The sequence below is a fragment of the Cydia strobilella genome, chromosome 19 (genome assembly GCF_947568885.1).
Source record: "Cydia strobilella chromosome 19, ilCydStro3.1, whole genome shotgun sequence".
Classification (NCBI taxonomy): domain Eukaryota; kingdom Metazoa; phylum Arthropoda; class Insecta; order Lepidoptera; family Tortricidae; genus Cydia; species Cydia strobilella.
In genome coordinates, this window is record NC_086059.1 from 12,377,561 (window position 1) to 12,400,495 (window position 22,935).

At 55.3% G+C, this 22,935-nt stretch overlaps 1 protein-coding gene across 1 annotated transcript in view; it reads right to left on the minus strand.

The window, feature by feature from the left end:
• Window positions 1-5,839: 5,839 nt before the first annotated feature.
• The window catches only part of LOC134749963 (vacuolar protein sorting-associated protein 45), a 28,848-nt gene continuing 11,752 nt past the window's right edge, over window positions 5,840-22,935 (minus strand). Inside the window, exons 8-9 of the mRNA XM_063685001.1 lie at window positions 7,329-7,586; window positions 5,840-6,890 (exon numbers count right to left, since the gene is read on the minus strand). Coding sequence (XP_063541071.1) covers window positions 6,552-6,890; window positions 7,329-7,586 — 597 coding nt within the window. The 3' untranslated portion in view covers window positions 5,840-6,551. The remainder of the gene's footprint in view (window positions 6,891-7,328; window positions 7,587-22,935) is intronic.

A 22,935-nucleotide genomic window follows, 5' to 3' on the forward strand; every position in this document is an offset into this window, starting at 1 on the left:
GGACACTCGTAGGTGAAGTGAGACTCAATACCTGCATTAATATTTAAAAATGGTTTACCCTTATTTTATTCGATGAATAATAATTCTATGGTATTTTGATTTAATAACAAAATACTGTTGTTTTATTTAAATTAAATTAATAAAAAAAATATTCTGTATTTCCTTTAGTTTTGTGGCATGTTTCGAAAAACAAAATTCATTATCATCAGGATTGAATTAATCTAGGAAACCTTTTCTGAAAAACAAAATTGTCAAAAAAAAGTTTGTTAGTAAAATAAGGGTACACCATTTTAAAAAAAAAATTAAGAAAATTCACTGTTTCTATGGAATAGACACGCGCTTGGATTAAAATTACTTAAAATATTTTTTTATTTAACTATTATCTTGGTAATTTTCCAATATATCTTGTGTTTAAGATTGAATAGCATGGAGTTCTTAAAACCGAACAACATCCAAATTTGAAACATGTTTTAAAAAGTAGTTAGTTTCTAACAAACTAATCAATATTTTTTATTTTTGTATTATTAAAATGCTGGCAGGCCAGATTTTAATCACTTAAAACTTATCAGTTATTTTTCATTCGCCTTTTTTTTTGTTAGTTGCATGCAATATTTATGTCAAATCAATAATTTTTAATTACGTGTCCCGTTCACTTCGCCTACCATGGATGTCTATAAAGATGCGTTTCCATCGATATTTTATTATATACAAACAATATCTACATACATAACTAGCATATAACTCTCTCAAACTATTTCCAAAATTGTCCCACGTGAATCTTTCAATAATGATTGAAAGCATAATTGCATTGCATAATTGTTTTCCATCGTATTTTCTCGGAAACGTTCCTATTTGTCCATGCTAGTTCAGTCAACCTCAGTACTTTTTGTACCGAGACTGACTGAAATAGAGAGACACGTTCGTACGTTCCCGTGAAAATACGATGGAAAACAATTATGCACTACATTTGTACACTTGTACACAATCGTCAGAAACGCATCTACGCCAATTAAATTCTCAATTCAAATAATTTCTACTATTATTATAGTGGAGACGGATTCCATCTCGTTCAAGGAATTTAAGCGGTGGATTCGCGGTAGGAAGACAATAAAACAAACATAGATTTAGGTTAGCGCCGGGCAATGCTGACAGCTTCATGTATATAAAAACAACGCGGTTAATAAATATATATTATAAACAACTGAATTAATGTATCTTTAAGATTTTAAATCTCTTTTGCTTGTTTTGGTTAATAATGTAAAAAAGAAACTCGATAACTCATAGACCAAGCTAAGTTGGCAGCGATTTTGATAGCACAGACTGTGGTAGTGTTATTTAAAGGTCAAACTTCTATGAAATTATGACGTTTACTTTTTTTTTTATTGATAATGGGAAACAAACAGCGAAAAATGACACATATAGATAATTACACTTAAATACATACATAAGCCAAAACAGTTTCCACTACTGAAATTATATAATTATGGTTGCTCAGACAAGACTTGTTTGTACAATTCAATTAAACTATCTCTAGATCTAGTGCTAAAGAACTAAACAATGCGAATTTGAAACCACAAACGTGACATGCATTAATTTAACTTAATTTTACAATAGTAAACTATCAAAATCAATTATATTATTTACTTAACACATTCATTGCCACCCAGCCACACAAGACATCCGCGCCAGGCCAAAAAAATGTAGTCATATAAAGCTTAAGCTTCCGACTATCGACTCCGGCCTGGGACCGAAATTATAAAATACCCGATAGTCGGGTTTTCCGCATTTAATGTCTTAACCCTAGCACAGTGTGCTATCAAAATCGCTGCAAACTTAGCTTGGTCTGACTATATTTGATTTAATCATGTTTGTCTAGTTATTTTAAATACCGAAGCCTTGAAAGCAATAACTAGTTATTTTGCTCGTTCGTTGATATTCATTTAATGATTAATTCACTATTAAACCCTGCGTTCATGCTGGCTATTAAGAGTTCAGCTGGCGTGTAGTATTTTTTGTCCGTCATTTTTAAATCTCTTGAAAAAAAAACTGAGCTTAAATTTCGTCACATTGCCCAATAGTAAAACCAATTCGACCTTCACTATTGTAATATATCGATTCTATATATTAACCGCGACCTAACAATATAGATATTTACAATTGAACCACGAATGAAGTCCACGATACTGTACATATGTATATAAATAATATATTGAGGGGATCCTCTTCCTGTGATTGCGTTTTGCAATCTGAGGGCCTAGCGGACCCGTCCTGGGTGGAGCTTATTTACTGACTTAGTGAAAAGAAAGTAAATATATCAATCACTATTTAATTTATAACATGTTTGTCGCGAAATAATTTTTCTGTGTGAAAAAGAAGTGTGAAATTGTTTTATTCTAATGTTATGACTTAATGACAATGATTCTAACTTACCTAAATAAATATTAAGGGACATCTTACACAGATCAACCTATCCCCAAACTAAGCAAAGCTTTTACTATGGGTGCTAGGCGACGATATGACATACTTATATATGTAGATAAATACATACTTACATACATAGAAAACACCCATGACACAGGAACAAATATCAGGGTTACTAGGTTACTACCTACTAGGCCAGACCGGTCGTCATACCTGAGGATATTATAACTACATATTCAGTTAATATTTTGCAATTTACTTGCTATATCCGGAAGATTTTTTCTTTTCACTAAGTCTCAAGTTTAGGAAGGTAGCTCGAGAACACGGTACGGGTCATTTATTATTATTGTTTTTTTTCCACATTTTGTTTTGATTAAAAGTTTTATTATCGCGTGAGCGTCTGTAAGTTTGTTGCTATGAGAGTAAGATATGAGAAATTCTATGTGCGTATGTTATTGTTAAGCGCCATATAAAATTATATAAAACTATATATCATAATTTGCCGCGTGGACAGCGCGGATTTGTTTTTCTTTTTTTTTCTAGTAATAGAACTTGGGAATTATTTGTAATGCCGTGTATTCTGTTCGATACGATTGTTCCTTTGTGTGTGATGTGTACACGTACAATACACAGATTCCTTTGGCGTTCGCCGGGTCGAGACGTCTCTCTCGCACTCTCAAGTTGGAAAGAGACGAGCTAACCCTTCGCGTGCGATGTCGTACTGCCAAGCGGTAACGCTACTGTTTGACATCGCGCACTCTCGATAGCATTTAGTTGATATATATATCGATATATATGTAATGTCACGTCGAAATCGAAGCGTCCGTTTGGCCGATTATTTGATCATTGTGCCTTGACATGTCACGGGTCACGGATCGGTTCGAGTGTACTGACAAAAAGCTCAGCGTACAGCGTTGTACGCGCAAAGATCGGAGCAGCTTTTGTAAATTTGGCAATTTAATGTTGCCGATGTAAATAGGCCGCCTGGATTGTGGGCGGCCGTTATTTATATACCTCTATATACACTTTATATATAGATGTATAAAATTGCCTTATAAATGTGTGTGTGCTCGATCGCGAGGCGGGACCGCGGGTGGAGAGCGAGCGAGGGGCTTAATACCCCATTTTTCTATAAACACAGTGCATAAGAAACACTCGCTACGCTCCACCTCAGGTTTGGCCTTCGAATGTTTGTTACCAACGTGTAGATGGTCTCGCGGCGTGCTCAGTCTATCGTCAATTATAGAACTGTCAAAATTGTTTTCTACAGTCAAAAATAATGTCAGAATTGTCTTGTATTAAAGCGTCCTTGTGGTAAAGTGGCATTAGGTGCAAGATAGATTACATACTTATTAACTGATATTATATTTTTATCTGTAGAAATGTTAACGCAGGCAAAACGCGTCTCCTTCTTATTACTTTTGCATGAAAGAGACGGCTGTTAGCCTTGCAAATAGCTAGAATGAGATGGAAGTACCCTGACTTTAGTGGGACTACTAGCAATCGATCGATTTATGATATGTTGATAATATGTCACTCTTTTCATTAATTACGCGTTTAGGTCGCGAGATTCAAGCCCCGGTTTGTTGTCGAAACAACATCAACTCATAGTGCAAAACACTGGTTCTCTGTGCCGGTTCTAAACGTTAGTAATAATAGTTTAATGTGTTTTGTCTAGATCTTTAGATATGAGTTCTTTAAAAATGAAACTGTGGTTTGATGAATTCCCACTTACTGGTTTTATAAATAATCGTTGAATTTTAGTTATGGAAAAAATATAATATTGTCTTCGGTTACCGCGATAGTTACTCATGAAATAAAACTATGAAAACCCCCGTCACCCGTTGACCACGAACGCTGTAAAGAGTTCGAAACGTCGGGATGTATTATAAATTCAATATACGCGATATAATCCGTTTTCATAGTTTTATTTTATGGAAAAAATACTTCAGTAATATCGAGTCTTATTGCAAGTTTTATTCATCTGTCATAATCGATTGTATAGTAGCGTAGTTTGCAACTAAAACGATACATAGTCAATTTTAACAAGTTATAGCTGGTCAAGCAAATCTTGTCAGTAGAAAAAGGCGCAAAATTCCAGCACAAAATGTAAACCAGTTTAAAAATAAATTAGACAAGCATAACACTAAATCTAATACTCGTTCATGATAACTACATATCTTTATGATTACTGGATACAGGCCATATCAGTTGGCATAACTGCCTGCCTGCTTATTAAATAATAATAATAAAAATTCAAATTTTCTATGGGACGATCTCTTCGCGCCTACATTTTTTAAATTTGCCGCCTTTTTCTACTAACAAGATCTGCTTAACCAACTATATCTAGAACAACAACCAACGAATCGTTTTGCCAAACTACGTTCTATAATTGAAATTATTTGAGGCAAAACTGTCAAAATATGGTTGGTATAGTTGGAGTCATTTATACATATGAAGGCTATCCGTTAACCACTTATAAGGCATAATTGTGTCAGAAAATAAGCAAAATTTAACCCTATTGAAATAAATTTCAAAATCGGGTGGGAAATATTCCCACTGCCTTAACGGTTGATTCATAATATAAAAGGGTCAATTCTTAACTGTCAAAAACCAAATCCTGACTATATTTCTTAATCTAAAATTGATGATACCGTCAAATAATTTCAAGTATAGTCTCACTAGCACGCCGCTCGCCCCCCTAGCATGATAAAGTTTATCGAGGACATATACTAATATACTAAACAGTATCATGCTAGGGGTCGTGATTGTATAATTATGTATAAAGACTGAAAGGAGTGGAGAGCTAAGTGTGTAAATTGGTTTTTATAAAACGCCTACTTGATTTATAAGCTTAAAGCGAAGCTGGTACGAAGGCGTGAAACACTCTGTGCCAAACTCGATGGCAGAAATGGTTTTTTTAAATAACTTGTAATTGTTCACCACGAACATCTGTGGCCGCAATTATTTTTCAATAAAAAAGTAAAAAAAACGTGTTTTGAACACAACAGTCACGTGTTTTATTTCATTTATTTGTAGTTACAATACTTAAGATTAGGGGCTCGTTTATCAAAAGCTTGTAGCTTGTAATACAAGTGGAAGTCCCATTTTGACAGTTTTTGTTAGAAAGGGACTTCCACGTGTATAACAAGCTACAAGCTGTTGATAAACGGGCCCTAGGCCAGGATTATACTTGTAAGTTTAACTTACGTAAGTAGGGACAAAGCTATTTGGTAGAATGAGATAACGATATTCATATCTCATTCTGTAGTATAGCTGTGTCCCTACTTACGTAAGTAAAACTTACAAGTGTAATCCTGGCGCCCGTTCATCAAAAGCTTGTAGCTTGTAATACAAATGGAAGTCCCTTTCTAACAAAAGCTGTCAAAAAGGGATTTCCACTTGTATTACAAGCTCCAAGCTTTTGATAAACGGGCCCCTGGCCTTAGGGGAATAAATAAATTGCTTATATGGTAAAGCTTAAAAATACTAGTCTTGGATGAAATGTTATTAACAGCAGTTACCATCACATCCCGATGTATCTGATTTCGGTAATGATAGTTTACTAGTTTTACCAGTAAGTTAATGGTAACTACTAGGAATAACATTAATAAAATTATGCTTCGTTTGCATGTCACACTTCATTTTTGAGGCGGCAATAAGAAAAATGTCAACGCATGGCATAATTATCTAAGTCAAGATTTGGTAGTTCAACAGTTCTTTTATTCGTGCTACAGATTAAATTTTATACATATCCATGGACTTGAACAATTTTGAAATACGGAGACACACTCATCCCAGCCTGGCAAGCATTCGATTACTCTTTAACCTTTTAAACGCCAAAAACATCTAAAGGTCGTATCTAGTCGTGCCCACAGCGCCACGGACAACTATACGTGTGGTACAGTCGCCATCAGTAATATCGGAGCGGCCAAGGTGCTCACAAATATCTGAACACGCCTCTATTGTCAAGGCGTTAGAGTGCGTGTTCAGATATTTTTGAGCACCTCGGCCGCTCTGATATATCTGATGGCGACTGTACTAAGCTGTCAAAGTAACCTTCACATTAGCTCGCTTACGCCCTTGGCGTGTGAGTGACGTCTTTGTTTATGAGCTAAAGCGTTATAGGGTTAAACATTCCTAATATGCCTCGTATGTATCCTATGCACCCCCTGCATCGCAGACTTCACCTCTTCGAAATAAGACGTCGAATTATGAATAGTCGTCCCACCAAGCACTACTCTAACTCCGGGGTACGCTTGGTTGATTTGATGAACGCACAAAGATTCCTCGTAAGTAGCGCCCCCTACGATGAAAACTATGACGTCTTGGGGTCGACGGCCGTAGGATTCGTCCCCGCCGAGGGTCGGGTAGAGGTTTTCACGAAGTTTGCCCTTTATGAGGTCCTCGAGGGTGTCTTTGAGGAGTGGTGTGTGTTGGGTGTAGATGTTTTCGACGCCGCTGAGGCCCTGGTGACAAAAAAAAAAGTGTAAGTATGCAAAGAAAAGTAAAATGTTGAAGATATACTTTAACCTTTTCGACACAAAAGGTGTCACTCGGACGCGACGTCACCGAAGTGTCAAAACTGAAATTGAACTTTATGCACATGCACGTAGATCTATGTTGCTCTGTGGTCTGTGACCGATTAACCCTTCGAATGCCTTGTCCTGTATACGTCACAAACAATTTGAACTTTAATTTACAATTTCAAGGTTATGAATTCAGCAGCAAATTTTTTACATGGGCGTTCGAGGGGTTAATCCGTCTTTGGTGAAAGGTGAAGAAAAGTATGATTGGATTTTCCGATAAAAGTCGCTTTTCTGACGACGAGATGGCGTTTTTCTAAGCGGTTCCTACATCACACTTGCAAAGAAATATAGTAATTTCTAGAATCATACATATCTCACCTTAAACAGCCTCTTAGTGATTTTGACAGCATCTTGCAACCCAAACAGGTCGCTCTGCCTCGCATGCGCGCCGCCGTGCTCCAACACCAGCAGTACGTTTTTAACAAGTGTCTCGGGGCAGCCCCGCGCCTTCAGGGCTTCGACGAGGGCCCCGAGGGCGTTGGAGGCGTGCTTCTCGTAGCGGAGGGCGTATAGAGCTACGAGCTTGGCTGCGTCGTGGTGGCGGACTGACTCGTTGGCCAGCAGGGCCTTAAGGCGCTGTGGAAAAAGAGCACTACACTTTTTTTTTCAAATTTGGATTTTTTTTTGTTCTGTTTTTAGTATTTGTTGTTATAGCGGCAACAGAAATACATCATCTGTGAAAATTTCAACTGTCTAGGTTCATGAGATATAGCCTAGTGACGGTGACAGACGGACAGCGGAGTCTTACAATAGGGTATTTTTACCCTTTTGGTACGGAACCCTAAAATTACCCACAAAAAGCTTGAAATGTTGAGATATCAAAAATCATTCATTTTAACATAAATGTATTATTTTCTTCTTTGGGCGTTTTCTAAAATAAATATTTAAAACCTGATTCTTTTAAATCTAGACATTCTTGGGCTTATTCTACTCAGAATCGACAGCCTTCTCCATACTGCCATTAAAAAAGATGTCCCAAAATGTCCATTCCATTACGTCACGTTTTAGTGTGAAAGATTTTGTACTTGTAGATATGTGCGTGACGTAGTGGAATATGTATAATTTTCATACAAATTTTTGGGACATTTTTTTATCATCAAGATCAAAGATAGATATAACTGCGTAATAGATGGATACAGTCTAAGGAAAAAACGTGCCTCGAAAATCAAGATAATTTGATTCTCGATCAGAGGGCGCTACTAGCTTTGGCCTACTGTCGTATAGATGGCGTTGACGGTTTCGTTTGTTATTTTACAATTTTAACGCATATCAGTAAAAGAACATGGGTCAAAATCATAAAAATAATTAATGCAAATAAAAAAAATCTTTTATCCATATTTAAATACATTTTATCGTATTTTTATAAGTCTTCATTTTTAGTTTTAAAGTGTGTCGATAGATGGCAGTGAATTTACTGTGGTTACAAAATCTACTATGACAGTACCGCTCTATCTTATTATATCCTCTTTGTCAAGATTGAATATGCTACTGATTCGTTGAAAGAACCCAAAAACATCAGGATCTGTGAGAATCAGGTTTTGAATATTGCTTTTAGAAAAGGGCCCGTTTACCTGCAGATGTTTGGCGTGGTCGCTCTGGCAGGCCAGCTCCTGCTCCAGCTCGGAGACGGCGAGCAGCGCGCGCGCCGCCACCAGCGCCGACAGCTCGCCCACCACCGTCACGTGCTTACTCACTGTGCCCGACATTTATACCTGCAGATGTTTGGCGTGGTCGCTCTGGCAGGCCAGCTCCTGCTCCAGCTCGGAGACGGCGAGCAGCGCGCGCGCCGCCACCAGCGCCGACAGCTCGCCCACCACCGTCACGTGCTTACTCACTGTGCCCGACATTTATACCTGCAGATGTTTGGCGTGGTCGCTCTGGCAGGCCAGCTCCTGCTCCAGCTCGGAGACGGCGAGCAGCGCGCGCGCCGCCACCAGCGCCGACAGCTCGCCCACCACCGTCACGTGCTTACTCACTGTGCCCGACATTTATACCTGCAGATGTTTGGCGTGGTCGCTCTGGCAGGCCAGCTCCTGCTCCAGCTCGGAGACGGCGAGCAGCGCGCGCGCCGCCACCAGCGCCGACAGCTCGCCCACCACCGTCACGTGCTTACTCACTGTGCCCGACATTTATACCTGCAGATGTTTGGCGTGGTCGCTCTGGCAGGCCAGCTCCTGCTCCAGCTCGGAGACGGCGAGCAGCGCGCGCGCCGCCACCAGCGCCGACAGCTCGCCCACCACCGTCACGTGCTTACTCACTGTGCCCGACATTTATACCTGCAGATGTTTGGCGTGGTCGCTCTGGCAGGCCAGCTCCTGCTCCAGCTCGGAGACGGCGAGCAGCGCGCGCGCCGCCACCAGCGCCGACAGCTCGCCCACCACCGTCACGTGCTTACTCACTGTGCCCGACATTTATACCTGCAGATGTTTGGCGTGGTCGCTCTGGCAGGCCAGCTCCTGCTCCAGCTCGGAGACGGCGAGCAGCGCGCGCGCCGCCACCAGCGCCGACAGCTCGCCCACCACCGTCACGTGCTTACTCACTGTGCCCGACATTTATACCTGCAGATGTTTGGCGTGGTCGCTCTGGCAGGCCAGCTCCTGCTCCAGCTCGGAGACGGCGAGCAGCGCGCGCGCCGCCACCAGCGCCGACAGCTCGCCCACCACCGTCACGTGCTTACTCACTGTGCCCGACATTTATACCTGCAGATGTTTGGCGTGGTCGCTCTGGCAGGCCAGCTCCTGCTCCAGCTCGGAGACGGCGAGCAGCGCGCGCGCCGCCACCAGCGCCGACAGCTCGCCCACCACCGTCACGTGCTTACTCACTGTGCCCGACATTTATACCTGCAGATGTTTGGCGTGGTCGCTCTGGCAGGCCAGCTCCTGCTCCAGCTCGGAGACGGCGAGCAGCGCGCGCGCCGCCACCAGCGCCGACAGCTCGCCCACCACCGTCACGTGCTTACTCACTGTGCCCGACATTTATACCTGCAGATGTTTGGCGTGGTCGCTCTGGCAGGCCAGCTCCTGCTCCAGCTCGGAGACGGCGAGCAGCGCGCGCGCCGCCACCAGCGCCGACAGCTCGCCCACCACCGTCACGTGCTTACTCACTGTGCCCGACATTTATACCTGCAGATGTTTGGCGTGGTCGCTCTGGCAGGCCAGCTCCTGCTCCAGCTCGGAGACGGCGAGCAGCGCGCGCGCCGCCACCAGCGCCGACAGCTCGCCCACCACCGTCACGTGCTTACTCACTGTGCCCGACATTTATACCTGCAGATGTTTGGCGTGGTCGCTCTGGCAGGCCAGCTCCTGCTCCAGCTCGGAGACGGCGAGCAGCGCGCGCGCCGCCACCAGCGCCGACAGCTCGCCCACCACCGTCACGTGCTTACTCACTGTGCCCGACATTTATACCTGCAGATGTTTGGCGTGGTCGCTCTGGCAGGCCAGCTCCTGCTCCAGCTCGGAGACGGCGAGCAGCGCGCGCGCCGCCACCAGCGCCGACAGCTCGCCCACCACCGTCACGTGCTTACTCACTGTGCCCGACATTTATACCTGCAGATGTTTGGCGTGGTCGCTCTGGCAGGCCAGCTCCTGCTCCAGCTCGGAGACGGCGAGCAGCGCGCGCGCCGCCACCAGCGCCGACAGCTCGCCCACCACCGTCACGTGCTTACTCACTGTGCCCGACATTTATACCTGCAGATGTTTGGCGTGGTCGCTCTGGCAGGCCAGCTCCTGCTCCAGCTCGGAGACGGCGAGCAGCGCGCGCGCCGCCACCAGCGCCGACAGCTCGCCCACCACCGTCACGTGCTTACTCACTGTGCCCGACATTTATACCTGCAGATGTTTGGCGTGGTCGCTCTGGCAGGCCAGCTCCTGCTCCAGCTCGGAGACGGCGAGCAGCGCGCGCGCCGCCACCAGCGCCGACAGCTCGCCCACCACCGTCACGTGCTTACTCACTGTGCCCGACATTTATACCTGCAGATGTTTGGCGTGGTCGCTCTGGCAGGCCAGCTCCTGCTCCAGCTCGGAGACGGCGAGCAGCGCGCGCGCCGCCACCAGCGCCGACAGCTCGCCCACCACCGTCACGTGCTTACTCACTGTGCCCGACATTTATACCTGCAGATGTTTGGCGTGGTCGCTCTGGCAGGCCAGCTCCTGCTCCAGCTCGGAGACGGCGAGCAGCGCGCGCGCCGCCACCAGCGCCGACAGCTCGCCCACCACCGTCACGTGCTTACTCACTGTGCCCGACATTTATACCTGCAGATGTTTGGCGTGGTCGCTCTGGCAGGCCAGCTCCTGCTCCAGCTCGGAGACGGCGAGCAGCGCGCGCGCCGCCACCAGCGCCGACAGCTCGCCCACCACCGTCACGTGCTTACTCACTGTGCCCGACATTTATACCTGCAGATGTTTGGCGTGGTCGCTCTGGCAGGCCAGCTCCTGCTCCAGCTCGGAGACGGCGAGCAGCGCGCGCGCCGCCACCAGCGCCGACAGCTCGCCCACCACCGTCACGTGCTTACTCACTGTGCCCGACATTTATACCTGCAGATGTTTGGCGTGGTCGCTCTGGCAGGCCAGCTCCTGCTCCAGCTCGGAGACGGCGAGCAGCGCGCGCGCCGCCACCAGCGCCGACAGCTCGCCCACCACCGTCACGTGCTTACTCACTGTGCCCGACATTTATACCTGCAGATGTTTGGCGTGGTCGCTCTGGCAGGCCAGCTCCTGCTCCAGCTCGGAGACGGCGAGCAGCGCGCGCGCCGCCACCAGCGCCGACAGCTCGCCCACCACCGTCACGTGCTTACTCACTGTGCCCGACATTTATACCTGCAGATGTTTGGCGTGGTCGCTCTGGCAGGCCAGCTCCTGCTCCAGCTCGGAGACGGCGAGCAGCGCGCGCGCCGCCACCAGCGCCGACAGCTCGCCCACCACCGTCACGTGCTTACTCACTGTGCCCGACATTTATACCTGCAGATGTTTGGCGTGGTCGCTCTGGCAGGCCAGCTCCTGCTCCAGCTCGGAGACGGCGAGCAGCGCGCGCGCCGCCACCAGCGCCGACAGCTCGCCCACCACCGTCACGTGCTTACTCACTGTGCCCGACATTTATACCTGCAGATGTTTGGCGTGGTCGCTCTGGCAGGCCAGCTCCTGCTCCAGCTCGGAGACGGCGAGCAGCGCGCGCGCCGCCACCAGCGCCGACAGCTCGCCCACCACCGTCACGTGCTTACTCACTGTGCCCGACATTTATACCTGCAGATGTTTGGCGTGGTCGCTCTGGCAGGCCAGCTCCTGCTCCAGCTCGGAGACGGCGAGCAGCGCGCGCGCCGCCACCAGCGCCGACAGCTCGCCCACCACCGTCACGTGCTTACTCACTGTGCCCGACATTTATACCTGCAGATGTTTGGCGTGGTCGCTCTGGCAGGCCAGCTCCTGCTCCAGCTCGGAGACGGCGAGCAGCGCGCGCGCCGCCACCAGCGCCGACAGCTCGCCCACCACCGTCACGTGCTTACTCACTGTGCCCGACATTTATACCTGCAGATGTTTGGCGTGGTCGCTCTGGCAGGCCAGCTCCTGCTCCAGCTCGGAGACGGCGAGCAGCGCGCGCGCCGCCACCAGCGCCGACAGCTCGCCCACCACCGTCACGTGCTTACTCACTGTGCCCGACATTTATACCTGCAGATGTTTGGCGTGGTCGCTCTGGCAGGCCAGCTCCTGCTCCAGCTCGGAGACGGCGAGCAGCGCGCGCGCCGCCACCAGCGCCGACAGCTCGCCCACCACCGTCACGTGCTTACTCACTGTGCCCGACATTTATACCTGCAGATGTTTGGCGTGGTCGCTCTGGCAGGCCAGCTCCTGCTCCAGCTCGGAGACGGCGAGCAGCGCGCGCGCCGCCACCAGCGCCGACAGCTCGCCCACCACCGTCACGTGCTTACTCACTGTGCCCGACATTTATACCTGCAGATGTTTGGCGTGGTCGCTCTGGCAGGCCAGCTCCTGCTCCAGCTCGGAGACGGCGAGCAGCGCGCGCGCCGCCACCAGCGCCGACAGCTCGCCCACCACCGTCACGTGCTTACTCACTGTGCCCGACATTTATACCTGCAGATGTTTGGCGTGGTCGCTCTGGCAGGCCAGCTCCTGCTCCAGCTCGGAGACGGCGAGCAGCGCGCGCGCCGCCACCAGCGCCGACAGCTCGCCCACCACCGTCACGTGCTTACTCACTGTGCCCGACATTTATACCTGCAGATGTTTGGCGTGGTCGCTCTGGCAGGCCAGCTCCTGCTCCAGCTCGGAGACGGCGAGCAGCGCGCGCGCCGCCACCAGCGCCGACAGCTCGCCCACCACCGTCACGTGCTTACTCACTGTGCCCGACATTTATACCTGCAGATGTTTGGCGTGGTCGCTCTGGCAGGCCAGCTCCTGCTCCAGCTCGGAGACGGCGAGCAGCGCGCGCGCCGCCACCAGCGCCGACAGCTCGCCCACCACCGTCACGTGCTTACTCACTGTGCCCGACATTTATACCTGCAGATGTTTGGCGTGGTCGCTCTGGCAGGCCAGCTCCTGCTCCAGCTCGGAGACGGCGAGCAGCGCGCGCGCCGCCACCAGCGCCGACAGCTCGCCCACCACCGTCACGTGCTTACTCACTGTGCCCGACATTTATACCTGCAGATGTTTGGCGTGGTCGCTCTGGCAGGCCAGCTCCTGCTCCAGCTCGGAGACGGCGAGCAGCGCGCGCGCCGCCACCAGCGCCGACAGCTCGCCCACCACCGTCACGTGCTTACTCACTGTGCCCGACATTTATACCTGCAGATGTTTGGCGTGGTCGCTCTGGCAGGCCAGCTCCTGCTCCAGCTCGGAGACGGCGAGCAGCGCGCGCGCCGCCACCAGCGCCGACAGCTCGCCCACCACCGTCACGTGCTTACTCACTGTGCCCGACATTTATACCTGCAGATGTTTGGCGTGGTCGCTCTGGCAGGCCAGCTCCTGCTCCAGCTCGGAGACGGCGAGCAGCGCGCGCGCCGCCACCAGCGCCGACAGCTCGCCCACCACCGTCACGTGCTTACTCACTGTGCCCGACATTTATACCTGCAGATGTTTGGCGTGGTCGCTCTGGCAGGCCAGCTCCTGCTCCAGCTCGGAGACGGCGAGCAGCGCGCGCGCCGCCACCAGCGCCGACAGCTCGCCCACCACCGTCACGTGCTTACTCACTGTGCCCGACATTTATACCTGCAGATGTTTGGCGTGGTCGCTCTGGCAGGCCAGCTCCTGCTCCAGCTCGGAGACGGCGAGCAGCGCGCGCGCCGCCACCAGCGCCGACAGCTCGCCCACCACCGTCACGTGCTTACTCACTGTGCCCGACATTTATACCTGCAGATGTTTGGCGTGGTCGCTCTGGCAGGCCAGCTCCTGCTCCAGCTCGGAGACGGCGAGCAGCGCGCGCGCCGCCACCAGCGCCGACAGCTCGCCCACCACCGTCACGTGCTTACTCACTGTGCCCGACATTTATACCTGCAGATGTTTGGCGTGGTCGCTCTGGCAGGCCAGCTCCTGCTCCAGCTCGGAGACGGCGAGCAGCGCGCGCGCCGCCACCAGCGCCGACAGCTCGCCCACCACCGTCACGTGCTTACTCACTGTGCCCGACATTTATACCTGCAGATGTTTGGCGTGGTCGCTCTGGCAGGCCAGCTCCTGCTCCAGCTCGGAGACGGCGAGCAGCGCGCGCGCCGCCACCAGCGCCGACAGCTCGCCCACCACCGTCACGTGCTTACTCACTGTGCCCGACATTTATACCTGCAGATGTTTGGCGTGGTCGCTCTGGCAGGCCAGCTCCTGCTCCAGCTCGGAGACGGCGAGCAGCGCGCGCGCCGCCACCAGCGCCGACAGCTCGCCCACCACCGTCACGTGCTTACTCACTGTGCCCGACATTTATACCTGCAGATGTTTGGCGTGGTCGCTCTGGCAGGCCAGCTCCTGCTCCAGCTCGGAGACGGCGAGCAGCGCGCGCGCCGCCACCAGCGCCGACAGCTCGCCCACCACCGTCACGTGCTTACTCACTGTGCCCGACATTTATACCTGCAGATGTTTGGCGTGGTCGCTCTGGCAGGCCAGCTCCTGCTCCAGCTCGGAGACGGCGAGCAGCGCGCGCGCCGCCACCAGCGCCGACAGCTCGCCCACCACCGTCACGTGCTTACTCACTGTGCCCGACATTTATACCTGCAGATGTTTGGCGTGGTCGCTCTGGCAGGCCAGCTCCTGCTCCAGCTCGGAGACGGCGAGCAGCGCGCGCGCCGCCACCAGCGCCGACAGCTCGCCCACCACCGTCACGTGCTTACTCACTGTGCCCGACATTTATACCTGCAGATGTTTGGCGTGGTCGCTCTGGCAGGCCAGCTCCTGCTCCAGCTCGGAGACGGCGAGCAGCGCGCGCGCCGCCACCAGCGCCGACAGCTCGCCCACCACCGTCACGTGCTTACTCACTGTGCCCGACATTTATACCTGCAGATGTTTGGCGTGGTCGCTCTGGCAGGCCAGCTCCTGCTCCAGCTCGGAGACGGCGAGCAGCGCGCGCGCCGCCACCAGCGCCGACAGCTCGCCCACCACCGTCACGTGCTTACTCACTGTGCCCGACATTTATACCTGCAGATGTTTGGCGTGGTCGCTCTGGCAGGCCAGCTCCTGCTCCAGCTCGGAGACGGCGAGCAGCGCGCGCGCCGCCACCAGCGCCGACAGCTCGCCCACCACCGTCACGTGCTTACTCACTGTGCCCGACATTTATACCTGCAGATGTTTGGCGTGGTCGCTCTGGCAGGCCAGCTCCTGCTCCAGCTCGGAGACGGCGAGCAGCGCGCGCGCCGCCACCAGCGCCGACAGCTCGCCCACCACCGTCACGTGCTTACTCACTGTGCCCGACATTTATACCTGCAGATGTTTGGCGTGGTCGCTCTGGCAGGCCAGCTCCTGCTCCAGCTCGGAGACGGCGAGCAGCGCGCGCGCCGCCACCAGCGCCGACAGCTCGCCCACCACCGTCACGTGCTTACTCACTGTGCCCGACATTTATACCTGCAGATGTTTGGCGTGGTCGCTCTGGCAGGCCAGCTCCTGCTCCAGCTCGGAGACGGCGAGCAGCGCGCGCGCCGCCACCAGCGCCGACAGCTCGCCCACCACCGTCACGTGCTTACTCACTGTGCCCGACATTTATACCTGCAGATGTTTGGCGTGGTCGCTCTGGCAGGCCAGCTCCTGCTCCAGCTCGGAGACGGCGAGCAGCGCGCGCGCCGCCACCAGCGCCGACAGCTCGCCCACCACCGTCACGTGCTTACTCACTGTGCCCGACATTTATACCTGCAGATGTTTGGCGTGGTCGCTCTGGCAGGCCAGCTCCTGCTCCAGCTCGGAGACGGCGAGCAGCGCGCGCGCCGCCACCAGCGCCGACAGCTCGCCCACCACCGTCACGTGCTTACTCACTGTGCCCGACATTTATACCTGCAGATGTTTGGCGTGGTCGCTCTGGCAGGCCAGCTCCTGCTCCAGCTCGGAGACGGCGAGCAGCGCGCGCGCCGCCACCAGCGCCGACAGCTCGCCCACCACCGTCACGTGCTTACTCACTGTGCCCGACATTTATACCTGCAGATGTTTGGCGTGGTCGCTCTGGCAGGCCAGCTCCTGCTCCAGCTCGGAGACGGCGAGCAGCGCGCGCGCCGCCACCAGCGCCGACAGCTCGCCCACCACCGTCACGTGCTTACTCACTGTGCCCGACATTTATACCTGCAGATGTTTGGCGTGGTCGCTCTGGCAGGCCAGCTCCTGCTCCAGCTCGGAGACGGCGAGCAGCGCGCGCGCCGCCACCAGCGCCGACAGCTCGCCCACCACCGTCACGTGCTTACTCACTGTGCCCGACATTTATACCTGCAGATGTTTGGCGTGGTCGCTCTGGCAGGCCAGCTCCTGCTCCAGCTCGGAGACGGCGAGCAGCGCGCGCGCCGCCACCAGCGCCGACAGCTCGCCCACCACCGTCACGTGCTTACTCACTGTGCCCGACATTTATACCTGCAGATGTTTGGCGTGGTCGCTCTGGCAGGCCAGCTCCTGCTCCAGCTCGGAGACGGCGAGCAGCGCGCGCGCCGCCACCAGCGCCGACAGCTCGCCCACCACCGTCACGTGCTTACTCACTGTGCCCGACATTTATACCTGCAGATGTTTGGCGTGGTCGCTCTGGCAGGCCAGCTCCTGCTCCAGCTCGGAGACGGCGAGCAGCGCGCGCGCCGCCACCAGCGCCGACAGCTCGCCCACCACCGTCACGTGCTTACTCACTGTGCCCGACATTTATACCTGCAGATGTTTGGCGTGGTCGCTCTGGCAGGCCAGCTCCTGCTCCAGCTCGGAGACGGCGAGCAGCGCGCGCGCCGCCACCAGCGCCGACAGCTCGCCCACCACCGTCACGTGCTTACTCACTGTGCCCGACATTTATACCTGCAGATGTTTGGCGTGGTCGCTCTGGCAGGCCAGCTCCTGCTCCAGCTCGGAGACGGCGAGCAGCGCGCGCGCCGCCACCAGCGCCGACAGCTCGCCCACCACCGTCACGTGCTTACTCACTGTGCCCGACATTTATACCTGCAGATGTTTGGCGTGGTCGCTCTGGCAGGCCAGCTCCTGCTCCAGCTCGGAGACGGCGAGCAGCGCGCGCGCCGCCACCAGCGCCGACAGCTCGCCCACCACCGTCACGTGCTTACTCACTGTGCCCGACATTTATACCTGCAGATGTTTGGCGTGGTCGCTCTGGCAGGCCAGCTCCTGCTCCAGCTCGGAGACGGCGAGCAGCGCGCGCGCCGCCACCAGCGCCGACAGCTCGCCCACCACCGTCACGTGCTTACTCACTGTGCCCGACATTTATACCTGCAGATGTTTGGCGTGGTCGCTCTGGCAGGCCAGCTCCTGCTCCAGCTCGGAGACGGCGAGCAGCGCGCGCGCCGCCACCAGCGCCGACAGCTCGCCCACCACCGTCACGTGCTTACTCACTGTGCCCGACATTTATACCTGCAGATGTTTGGCGTGGTCGCTCTGGCAGGCCAGCTCCTGCTCCAGCTCGGAGACGGCGAGCAGCGCGCGCGCCGCCACCAGCGCCGACAGCTCGCCCACCACCGTCACGTGCTTACTCACTGTGCCCGACATTTATACCTGCAGATGTTTGGCGTGGTCGCTCTGGCAGGCCAGCTCCTGCTCCAGCTCGGAGACGGCGAGCAGCGCGCGCGCCGCCACCAGCGCCGACAGCTCGCCCACCACCGTCACGTGCTTACTCACTGTGCCCGACATTTATACCTGCAGATGTTTGGCGTGGTCGCTCTGGCAGGCCAGCTCCTGCTCCAGCTCGGAGACGGCGAGCAGCGCGCGCGCCGCCACCAGCGCCGACAGCTCGCCCACCACCGTCACGTGCTTACTCACTGTGCCCGACATTTATACCTGCAGATGTTTGGCGTGGTCGCTCTGGCAGGCCAGCTCCTGCTCCAGCTCGGAGACGGCGAGCAGCGCGCGCGCCGCCACCAGCGCCGACAGCTCGCCCACCACCGTCACGTGCTTACTCACTGTGCCCGACATTTATACCTGCAGATGTTTGGCGTGGTCGCTCTGGCAGGCCAGCTCCTGCTCCAGCTCGGAGACGGCGAGCAGCGCGCGCGCCGCCACCAGCGCCGACAGCTCGCCCACCACCGTCACGTGCTTACTCACTGTGCCCGACATTTATACCTGCAGATGTTTGGCGTGGTCGCTCTGGCAGGCCAGCTCCTGCTCCAGCTCGGAGACGGCGAGCAGCGCGCGCGCCGCCACCAGCGCCGACAGCTCGCCCACCACCGTCACGTGCTTACTCACTGTGCCCGACATTTATACCTGCAGATGTTTGGCGTGGTCGCTCTGGCAGGCCAGCTCCTGCTCCAGCTCGGAGACGGCGAGCAGCGCGCGCGCCGCCACCAGCGCCGACAGCTCGCCCACCACCGTCACGTGCTTACTCACTGTGCCCGACATTTATACCTGCAGATGTTTGGCGTGGTCGCTCTGGCAGGCCAGCTCCTGCTCCAGCTCGGAGACGGCGAGCAGCGCGCGCGCCGCCACCAGCGCCGACAGCTCGCCCACCACCGTCACGTGCTTACTCACTGTGCCCGACATTTATACCTGCAGATGTTTGGCGTGGTCGCTCTGGCAGGCCAGCTCCTGCTCCAGCTCGGAGACGGCGAGCAGCGCGCGCGCCGCCACCAGCGCCGACAGCTCGCCCACCACCGTCACGTGCTTACTCACTGTGCCCGACATTTATACCTGCAGATGTTTGGCGTGGTCGCTCTGGCAGGCCAGCTCCTGCTCCAGCTCGGAGACGGCGAGCAGCGCGCGCGCCGCCACCAGCGCCGACAGCTCGCCCACCACCGTCACGTGCTTACTCACTGTGCCCGACATTTATACCTGCAGATGTTTGGCGTGGTCGCTCTGGCAGGCCAGCTCCTGCTCCAGCTCGGAGACGGCGAGCAGCGCGCGCGCCGCCACCAGCGCCGACAGCTCGCCCACCACCGTCACGTGCTTACTCACTGTGCCCGACATTTATACCTGCAGATGTTTGGCGTGGTCGCTCTGGCAGGCCAGCTCCTGCTCCAGCTCGGAGACGGCGAGCAGCGCGCGCGCCGCCACCAGCGCCGACAGCTCGCCCACCACCGTCACGTGCTTACTCACTGTGCCCGACATTTATACCTGCAGATGTTTGGCGTGGTCGCTCTGGCAGGCCAGCTCCTGCTCCAGCTCGGAGACGGCGAGCAGCGCGCGCGCCGCCACCAGCGCCGACAGCTCGCCCACCACCGTCACGTGCTTACTCACTGTGCCCGACATTTATACCTGCAGATGTTTGGCGTGGTCGCTCTGGCAGGCCAGCTCCTGCTCCAGCTCGGAGACGGCGAGCAGCGCGCGCGCCGCCACCAGCGCCGACAGCTCGCCCACCACCGTCACGTGCTTACTCACTGTGCCCGACATTTATACCTGCAGATGTTTGGCGTGGTCGCTCTGGCAGGCCAGCTCCTGCTCCAGCTCGGAGACGGCGAGCAGCGCGCGCGCCGCCACCAGCGCCGACAGCTCGCCCACCACCGTCACGTGCTTACTCACTGTGCCCGACATTTATACCTGCAGATGTTTGGCGTGGTCGCTCTGGCAGGCCAGCTCCTGCTCCAGCTCGGAGACGGCGAGCAGCGCGCGCGCCGCCACCAGCGCCGACAGCTCGCCCACCACCGTCACGTGCTTACTCACTGTGCCCGACATTTATACCTGCAGATGTTTGGCGTGGTCGCTCTGGCAGGCCAGCTCCTGCTCCAGCTCGGAGACGGCGAGCAGCGCGCGCGCCGCCACCAGCGCCGACAGCTCGCCCACCACCGTCACGTGCTTACTCACTGTGCCCGACATTTATACCTGCAGATGTTTGGCGTGGTCGCTCTGGCAGGCCAGCTCCTGCTCCAGCTCGGAGACGGCGAGCAGCGCGCGCGCCGCCACCAGCGCCGACAGCTCGCCCACCACCGTCACGTGCTTACTCACTGTGCCCGACATTTATACCTGCAGATGTTTGGCGTGGTCGCTCTGGCAGGCCAGCTCCTGCTCCAGCTCGGAGACGGCGAGCAGCGCGCGCGCCGCCACCAGCGCCGACAGCTCGCCCACCACCGTCACGTGCTTACTCACTGTGCCCGACATTTATACCTGCAGATGTTTGGCGTGGTCGCTCTGGCAGGCCAGCTCCTGCTCCAGCTCGGAGACGGCGAGCAGCGCGCGCGCCGCCACCAGCGCCGACAGCTCGCCCACCACCGTCACGTGCTTACTCACTGTGCCCGACATTTATACCTGCAGATGTTTGGCGTGGTCGCTCTGGCAGGCCAGCTCCTGCTCCAGCTCGGAGACGGCGAGCAGCGCGCGCGCCGCCACCAGCGCCGACAGCTCGCCCACCACCGTCACGTGCTTACTCACTGTGCCCGACATTTATACCTGCAGATGTTTGGCGTGGTCGCTCTGGCAGGCCAGCTCCTGCTCCAGCTCGGAGACGGCGAGCAGCGCGCGCGCCGCCACCAGCGCCGACAGCTCGCCCACCACCGTCACGTGCTTACTCACTGTGCCCGACATTTATACCTGCAGATGTTTGGCGTGGTCGCTCTGGCAGGCCAGCTCCTGCTCCAGCTCGGAGACGGCGAGCAGCGCGCGCGCCGCCACCAGCGCCGACAGCTCGCCCACCACCGTCACGTGCTTACTCACTGTGCCCGACATTTATACCTGCAGATGTTTGGCGTGGTCGCTCTGGCAGGCCAGCTCCTGCTCCAGCTCGGAGACGGCGAGCAGCGCGCGCGCCGCCACCAGCGCCGACAGCTCGCCCACCACCGTCACGTGCTTACTCACTGTGCCCGACATTTATACCTGCAGATGTTTGGCGTGGTCGCTCTGGCAGGCCAGCTCCTGCTCCAGCTCGGAGACGGCGAGCAGCGCGCGCGCCGCCACCAGCGCCGACAGCTCGCCCACCACCGTCACGTGCTTACTCACTGTGCCCGACATTTATACCTGCAGATGTTTGGCGTGGTCGCTCTGGCAGGCCAGCTCCTGCTCCAGCTCGGAGACGGCGAGCAGCGCGCGCGCCGCCACCAGCGCCGACAGCTCGCCCACCACCGTCACGTGCTTACTCACTGTGCCCGACATTTATACCTGCAGATGTTTGGCGTGGTCGCTCTGGCAGGCCAGCTCCTGCTCCAGCTCGGAGACGGCGAGCAGCGCGCGCGCCGCCACCAGCGCCGACAGCTCGCCCACCACCGTCACGTGCTTACTCACTGTGCCCGACATTTATACCTGCAGATGTTTGGCGTGGTCGCTCTGGCAGGCCAGCTCCTGCTCCAGCTCGGAGACGGCGAGCAGCGCGCGCGCCGCCACCAGCGCCGACAGCTCGCCCACCACCGTCACGTGCTTACTCACTGTGCCCGACATTTATACCTGCAGATGTTTGGCGTGGTCGCTCTGGCAGGCCAGCTCCTGCTCCAGCTCGGAGACGGCGAGCAGCGCGCGCGCCGCCACCAGCGCCGACAGCTCGCCCACCACCGTCACGTGCTTACTCACTGTGCCCGACATTTATACCTGCAGATGTTTGGCGTGGTCGCTCTGGCAGGCCAGCTCCTGCTCCAGCTCGGAGACGGCGAGCAGCGCGCGCGCCGCCACCAGCGCCGACAGCTCGCCCACCACCGTCACGTGCTTACTCACTGTGCCCGACATTTATACCTGCAGATGTTTGGCGTGGTCGCTCTGGCAGGCCAGCTCCTGCTCCAGCTCGGAGACGGCGAGCAGCGCGCGCGCCGCCACCAGCGCCGACAGCTCGCCCACCACCGTCACGTGCTTACTCACTGTGCCCGACATTTATACCTGCAGATGTTTGGCGTGGTCGCTCTGGCAGGCCAGCTCCTGCTCCAGCTCGGAGACGGCGAGCAGCGCGCGCGCCGCCACCAGCGCCGACAGCTCGCCCACCACCGTCACGTGCTTACTCACTGTGCCCGACATTTATACCTGCAGATGTTTGGCGTGGTCGCTCTGGCAGGCCAGCTCCTGCTCCAGCTCGGAGACGGCGAGCAGCGCGCGCGCCGCCACCAGCGCCGACAGCTCGCCCACCACCGTCACGTGCTTACTCACTGTGCCCGACATTTATACCTGCAGATGTTTGGCGTGGTCGCTCTGGCAGGCCAGCTCCTGCTCCAGCTCGGAGACGGCGAGCAGCGCGCGCGCCGCCACCAGCGCCGACAGCTCGCCCACCACCGTCACGTGCTTACTCACTGTGCCCGACATTTATACCTGCAGATGTTTGGCGTGGTCGCTCTGGCAGGCCAGCTCCTGCTCCAGCTCGGAGACGGCGAGCAGCGCGCGCGCCGCCACCAGCGCCGACAGCTCGCCCACCACCGTCACGT